We start from the raw sequence: 7,275 nt of genomic DNA, 5'->3' as shown, positions 1-7,275 counted from the left end.
GGAGGAGTGTGATCTCTTTGGTGGGATAACAGGTAAAAGGCTGAACTATAAGTAACTTCTCCACAAATTCATATTACATAATTTATAGGAAAACAGAATACTGATTCTGAATGTCCCAGATCCTTGCTAATCTCCAAACCATTGGACCATCCTCTCCTTTATCTTCTACAGCTCTTACATTACTTTGAATAGTCTCTCTCTTGCAGCTGCTAATGTTAAGGCCAACTCATTTATGTATTTTTAACATGACTTATTGTCTGAAAGAATTTTTCCTTACTCTGTTACAAACCATAATGAGGGACTTCTTGGGTGTCTTCCTTACTCTCCTGATAGGTCCAAAATCTGTTGGTAAATGATTCTACTAAAAAAAATACACATGTTGCTGTAATTAAAATGGTGGGAGTGATCTTTCTTGGTTTTGCTTTTTGCACGTGCAGTATTTTTTGAGTGCAGTGTCCTACTTCACACATGTAGGCTTTCAGATACTTGATTTAAGTATATTGTCTAGCTTATCTGCAAATAATGGTTTTTTAGAACTTAAATTTTGCTTTTCTCCTATAGGAAACATGAGTGGGAGAAACATGGCACTTGTGCAGCCACGCTTCAGGTCCTCAATTCTCAGAAGAAATACTTCGGTAAAACCTTAGAACTCTACCAGCATGTTGATCTTAACAGGTACATAAATAAACTTGGCAATCTGCCTCTTATTTCAAACAGTTTCTAAAAGTTTCAAATGTAGCCCAGAAAAAGAGTGTAAAAATCTGATGGCAGAGGGGAAATGAGTATTAGCATAAATTAGTTTTAGTACTGGAGTTCAGAGGAATGGTTGTCTACCCTGAGAAGCATGTCTCTGGTCACTTTGGAGTCTGGTAATCCAGCAGTGTTCTTGACAGCATCATTTTAGACAATGTGAGCTGGTAAATTTTGAGAAGCTATATCTTGGTACCAAAAGCTATGCTACATGTAAACTTCTAAATCAAGTGACAAAACCCCTCAAAATTGAGACCCACATGCTTGTTTTTAGGAAAGACAGTGCTCTGCTCAGAGGAAAGGACAAGCTGCAGGCAAAATCATGCAAAACATTCTGGGAAAAGGCTGAGGGGTAACAGCAAGAGAGGATGTCCTGAAGGGCAGTGTTCAGTTGCTGCAGGCAGCCCTCTGCTGTCCTTCCAGACAACCCTGGTATGACACTTGGGCTTTGTCCTAGGGGCTGATTTCTCTTCGTGGTTCCAAAGAACTGGCCATTCCAGATATACAAAATCCTGATGGGAATGTAGTGGTTTCTCCGAGCACTGTATGTACACATTCTGGCGGCAGGTGAATGCCAGAAGGCCAGAGTCCTTTCCTGATCAGTGCTTGGTATGGGTGAGAGAATGTTTGACTCGGATTTGTTGACCATGAATTGTCTCTCTGTATAAAACAGTGTCTGAGAGAGGAAGTAAGTTCCTTTGTATCTAGAAACATCTCTTAAAAAAAAAAAAAGTCCTGTTCGTGTTCTGTCAGTGTCTTGTCCAAGCAATCTCCTAACGAAGTCTCATTTACTTTGTATATTCACGAAGGAAATGTGTCTTTCTCCCACCCCCTTTCTTATTTTTGTAGGTGTCTTGTAAATCTTAATCAGATTTTTCTAGACACAGTGCTTAAGAGCGTGTCATATATAGTGTTAAAATTAATAATGTCTGGTAAGTCAGTTGCCTAAGTAGCTGTGATGGTGTGACTAAAACATTTTGCAGATGGCACGGTGACCGATTATGTGACTCCATATCAGCATGTGTAACATCGCAAACTAATAGAGACTGAAACATGTTGAAATTAATTGCTCAGAGCGTATTCTCCATTGTAAAAAATCAACATACTTAAATTAATCTTTACGGAAAAGTATAGAGACTGCCAATGTTTTCATTGTACTTCATTTGTACTTGAATGAGAAAAAGTAGTGTTAGTGATTAAAAGATTGTTTCCAAAGAGGACATTTAAAAAGAGGACATTATGTAGGCTCCTGTAAGAATAACAGAACATCATCTATTTTCTTTGCCTCCTTATATCTAGTGTAAAGTGGCTATGACAAACAGCTAGACTTTTAGTCAACTGGGTTAAATCTTCTCTGTGTGGCACCTGACCTGGAAGGGTTGAGCATTGTCAACACTCATGGATTAAGTCCTGTGAGATGCTGAACATTCCAACTTCTTACAGAAGAAGCTGGGACTTAGACTTGGCACCTATCGTGTCATGAGTCATCTTGTCAACTTGGAAGTGTGGACTTCCTTCAGGACTGAATCTAAAGGAAGGGGTATATAGACTAGATGTTCTTGAGAGTTACCTTGTTTCTCTTACATGGACAACCTTTCCTCTTCAAAAACATTGATCAGGAAACATTTCTGCTCTGACATTGATGTTGATCTAGATCCATGCACCATGTCCCTCTCCCAGTGTGCTGTGCACCTCCCACCCCAGCAAGCCCACCCTGTGTTAGAACATGAGGGTGCCTAGCGCAGCCTCACAGGTCTGCCTCCATCCCCTCCCAGTAGCCTGAGCAGCAAGGTGCGGCTCAAGGCAGGGGAAAGGAGGCAATTAAACTGCATGCCCTACCTGGGACTCAATGGAGGTTTCTGAAGGTCCAGTGAGTAATGATAATATTGCTCTTTCCCCTGGCTGTGTCTGAAGACAACTCTCCCATCTCCTCCAATTGAGGTGGGGGAGAGGGTTCTTCCTCACCCTGCTGAGTTGAATGGGAAGTGGCCTTTCAGAAAAGGGGAACCTTTCCTAGGCCTGGCAGAGGATGGAAGACAAATTGCCCTTGCTCCCCACTGCTGTAATGTTTGCCAAGTTCTCACTAAGATTATCTGTTTGCCTAGCAATTATGAAGCTATAATTGCATACAGGAACCATGGAAAAATGTTTTATCTTTGTTTCAGTTGTCTCCTGAAAGCTGGGATAAAGCCAAGCAGTTCATATTACCAGGTAAGAGGCAATCTTTTATAAAACAAAATCATGTGCATGTACTTCTTTCAGTTTAATTGAGTAATTTCTAGAGAATAAGTGATCTTTTTTTAATTGTATAATTCTTTAGGGTTGTGCTTTATCCAAAAGTTTTTGTGAGCTTAAGTGTGGGAGCTGTTGGAAGATGTACTTATGGCTTATTAATTTATGTAAGCTCTTTCATTTTTCAGATGACTGCCATAAAGGAAGCTCTTACAAGATTTTATGGTGTAACGCCGAAGATCCAATGTCTTCCTCCAGAAGAGGTAAAAACTCCAAACACATGTTCCTCAAACCCCCCAAAACCAAAAAACCCCAAACAAACAAAAAAAAACCCCGAAAAATACTTTTTTAAGAGTGAGCACTTTTTATCAAAAAGCAAAACCAAAATAGAGTGAAAAATCTTTAGAATGGTAAAACAGTTCTTTGCAGAATAGGTGTTACTTGATTCTTGGAGTTGAAAACATTGCTTATGTACTGACACCACTGAGTTCAGCTTATGTTACTGTTGCCATAGCCTTTTCTTAATGCAGAAATACTGTTAATACAGGCAGTGTCCATTCTTTACTCATAACTTCGCTGTTAGTATACTTACCCAGAAAGTGGGAGCACTGGGTTTTAAAGGTCTCCATCTTAAAAGATCTGAACCCACATCTCTTGCGTGAATGCTGTAACCACTATGCTAGAAGTATTGCTGTAGCTGAGTATTCTCCACTCCTGCTAAAGCTTAATTGCCATATAGAAAATCACAAGAACCAACAAGAGTGAGCTGAATGGAGCCAGTGACTGTCGGCCTTGATGAGGGTAATGCCTGTCAACAGCAGTCTTCCCTTTGCTGGGCATGGCTCGTGTTCTGCATGAAGAAGTTACTCAATGGACAGAGTCCTTCAGAAATAAAACTGCTCAGGGCCTTCTCTCTGAGGTTGTTAGCAAAAGCTTGGACCTAAAGAGATACAAAAAGGCATTTTGAGCTTCACTGTGGTTCAGGATGACTGTAGTCTTTCCTTTCGAGCCAATGGTGTCTAAAACTTCTGTCTCTTTCTACTTTTCCTTGCCGATGATTGTACTCTGAATCATGATGCAGTAGAGAATGTGATACACAGAGACAGTGTGCTGTAGCATAAAATATAGGTCACCATATCTGAACTAAAAATGCCTTTAAAGGAACAAAATAGTATTCTGAACAATTACATGGGTAGGCTGCATAGCTGTTTCTTTCCTTTTTCAGCTAGGTTACTCCGCTTTCTTTCAAAAAGAAAACAAAAAACCAAACAAGATAGCTTTCCCTCTTATAAGTGGTTCCTATTATATCAGCTTGATAGAAGTGGTTTACTACAAAACATTTGGCAGAGTTATTGCCCATACACAGACAGTAATTTTATGAAAACTTGTGAAGATACAGTTGCTGTTGGAGTTTAATAGCTTGTGTGTTGTCAGCTCATTTGCTTCAGTAGTGCTCTGAGGTTTTTATACTCAGATGTTTCTTCATGTGAAAAAGAATAGTAGGTTACAATATTTTTTAAATGTATCTTTGTTACTTTAAGCAGCAAAGGAACATGACTTGAGCATGGGTTGCACACTCACCCACCTCTTGATATTGAAGAAATACAGAGCTAACACAAATCCCAGTTTCTAGCTCTGTTCGCTGTAGGTCTGCCATTGCTTTTGGTACAATTGGGATACTGCTTAAATTATGTGAAAGTAATTTGCAGCTTGAGTCTGCTGTGCTTAACAGCTGAAACAAATGGCTAATAGAAAGGAAAAAGTGCATCCCAGTTATTTAAAGATAGCCCTTTTCAGAGTTCCAGCCTTGTCAATGCCTGAAGTGCATTATAGAGGTACTTTGTTTAAAACATATTACACACTTGCTGTGTTCTTAAGTTTCTTTAAAAAATAAAAACACCAAAACCCCCAACAACAACAAAACTCAGAACAAACAAAAAAAACCACAAACAAAACCAAACCAAACAAATGCAACAACAACAAAAAAACCCACCACAGTTACTTTTGACTTGTACATAATTTTTGTCCTGCTTAGTGGTTTCAAACCCAATTTTTTTCCACATGCGCTTTGTCACACCTGAGCATTTTTGAGGGGTTTTTGTATAATCTTCTTCCCCACACGAAAGGCTTTCATGCCTGCCTGCCCTATTCATGACCGGTATTTTTCTTCCTAGTCTGTCCTGTAGTCCAAAAACGACATTTCTGCTGCTTTTGACAGCTTGCTTTTGTATTCTTTTCAGTAAAAGCTATTATAAAACCAAGTTTCTTTTCTCCCTTTTGGAGAATTTTCTTTGCCTCAGTTCCCATCCTGTTACAAAAGAGTTGGTGAAAGGTGGCTTTCAGGTTACACATACTCTTCAATATTCATGGTGTTCAGCCAGAGCTCATAATTAAGGTGAACAGCTTCTGTGTACTGTGCAGATCTGAATTATGTTGTTGGAATGCGTTTGCTTGCTCCTTAAAGACAAGTATGTACTAAAGCTGTTCAGAGTGGATGCCTCTGGTACCGGTCTCCTTCATATTTTTCAAGTGGCAAATACACAAATAAGCATTACTGTATTCTATAGATAAGGCAATCTATCTGAAGAAGTTATTTACTTTCTTTTCCCCATCAAGCTGATCTTATCCCTCATGTTTCTAGGGTGAAAAAGCACAAACAATTGGTCAGATTGAATTCTGCTTCACCAAAGAACTGCAGCTGAGAAACTGTACAGCACTGAAGGGTGAATCTAACTCAATGCAGGCTGACTTGAAGCTTGGAACTGAGGAGTTGTCTGTCTGCAGTGATACTCTCCCAACCTATTATCCTTCACAGGTCCAAGATCACAAATGAAGCCGTAAGAGTTTGAAAAACTTTTTAAACAACAGCAAAACCCAAACTCTTATACCTTGGAAAGCAGTCTTGACTTGGCAATGTTACAAAGCCCTGTCCATATCACAGGCATACTGTGAAGATTTCTGCTGGAAAACACACTTCTTTTGTCCACATTGTAACATCAGTTACACAGGCTGAAGTATTGAATTGTGGCTCTGGTATCGATGGGATCAGAATCTGATTTACAGCTTTGCCTGGACTTTTTGGCTTGCTTATGGTTTGAATCAATGTTCAAAAGAGAACTGAGACTTCTTAATTTCACTTGCAGTTAAGTCTGCTGCTTCAGCCACTCTTGGTTTTTGCCAGTGAGTCAAGGAAATTAAGTCATTCTTTGTTTTGAAAGGATGCTTGTCTCTGAGATGAGATGACAGTTTCTTGAGAAGAAAATATTGTGAACCAGAAGAACTTGGAGACCTGTCTGGAAGTCCTTTCCCAGACATAATACCAACTGCCTTGCATAAATTTGCTCTTCAGAAGTGCTGAACAGAGGCCATGTCCTCTGAGGCATTAAACATTTCCTCACTCAGAGATCACAGCAGACCAAAGATGACAACTTCTGCATAACTTCTTAGTGAATGAAATAACATGCACCGGGTTTTGGCACTTCTGCCTAAAGGACCGCAGGAAGACTGTATTTGTAGTCTTACCTGTTCTTTGATTTTGCTACAGTAGCTCCATATAGTCTTGAAGAACAACCAATCTTAGAACTTGCTTGCTAATATGGGAAAAAGTTAGGCCCTAGAAATATGTTGCTATTAATTTTTCATTGTATTTGAACATTTAGCATTAACACACAAGTGTGAGTGCCTGCACTTTTATTTAAAAATCAGATTGTCACATTATCACTTTGTTCCAAGAAACAGCTTTTTATAGGTGAAACAGTAAATACTACAGGATTTTCAGTGAAAAGTACAAATGTTAGTAATAGGGCATCTCTATCCCATAATTAATAACATGCCACAAACTTGGATGTTCCCAAAGGGGACCAAATTTGGATGACATCCTCCGAACAGTGCTGTGTTGATCTAAGTGTCTCAAATTGTCTTTCAAAGAAAGACAATTGTGGCTCAAGGAACCATCTGTTAGAAAATTATTACTGTGAAAAGATGAAATGTGATATTAAGAGCAAATTTGTTATGTCTTGTGGGTTTAGAAACCATTCACGTTTACTCGTTTTTGACTCTCCCTGTTTCTCTACCACCTATCACTTCAGGTGCTGTTACCTTGCCATTCCAGAATGGTGTCAGGTTTTTTTGTCCATCCTTTAGGAACTCAGGTATTTATTTATTGTAACATCTAAGAAATGACTATGATCCGTACTCTGTTGAATCAGTATTTCAGTAGAGCAAGGGCTTTTCCTTCAAAATTTGACTTCCTTCCCGAGAGGGGGAATATACTAATGTATACTAATACTACAT

The 7,275-nt window shown here is 39.2% G+C and overlaps 1 protein-coding gene across 1 annotated transcript in view; it reads left to right on the top strand.

Moving 5' to 3' along the window:
* RNASET2 (ribonuclease T2) overlaps positions 1-5,815 on the top strand; it is a 17,960-nt gene extending 12,145 nt beyond the window's left edge. Inside the window, exons 6-9 of the mRNA XM_009696812.1 lie at positions 562-675; positions 2,916-2,961; positions 3,171-3,245; positions 5,624-5,815. Coding sequence (XP_009695114.1) covers positions 562-675; positions 2,916-2,961; positions 3,171-3,245; positions 5,624-5,815 — 427 coding nt within the window. The remainder of the gene's footprint in view (positions 1-561; positions 676-2,915; positions 2,962-3,170; positions 3,246-5,623) is intronic.
* The last annotated feature ends 1,460 nt before the right edge of the window (positions 5,816-7,275 follow it).

Source organism: Cariama cristata, unplaced genomic scaffold, assembly GCF_000690535.1.
Source record: "Cariama cristata isolate BGI_N322 unplaced genomic scaffold, ASM69053v1 scaffold5013, whole genome shotgun sequence".
In the NCBI taxonomy this organism is placed as follows: Eukaryota; Metazoa; Chordata; class Aves; order Cariamiformes; family Cariamidae; genus Cariama; species Cariama cristata.
This window is presented reverse-complemented; position numbering and strand designations above follow the sequence as displayed.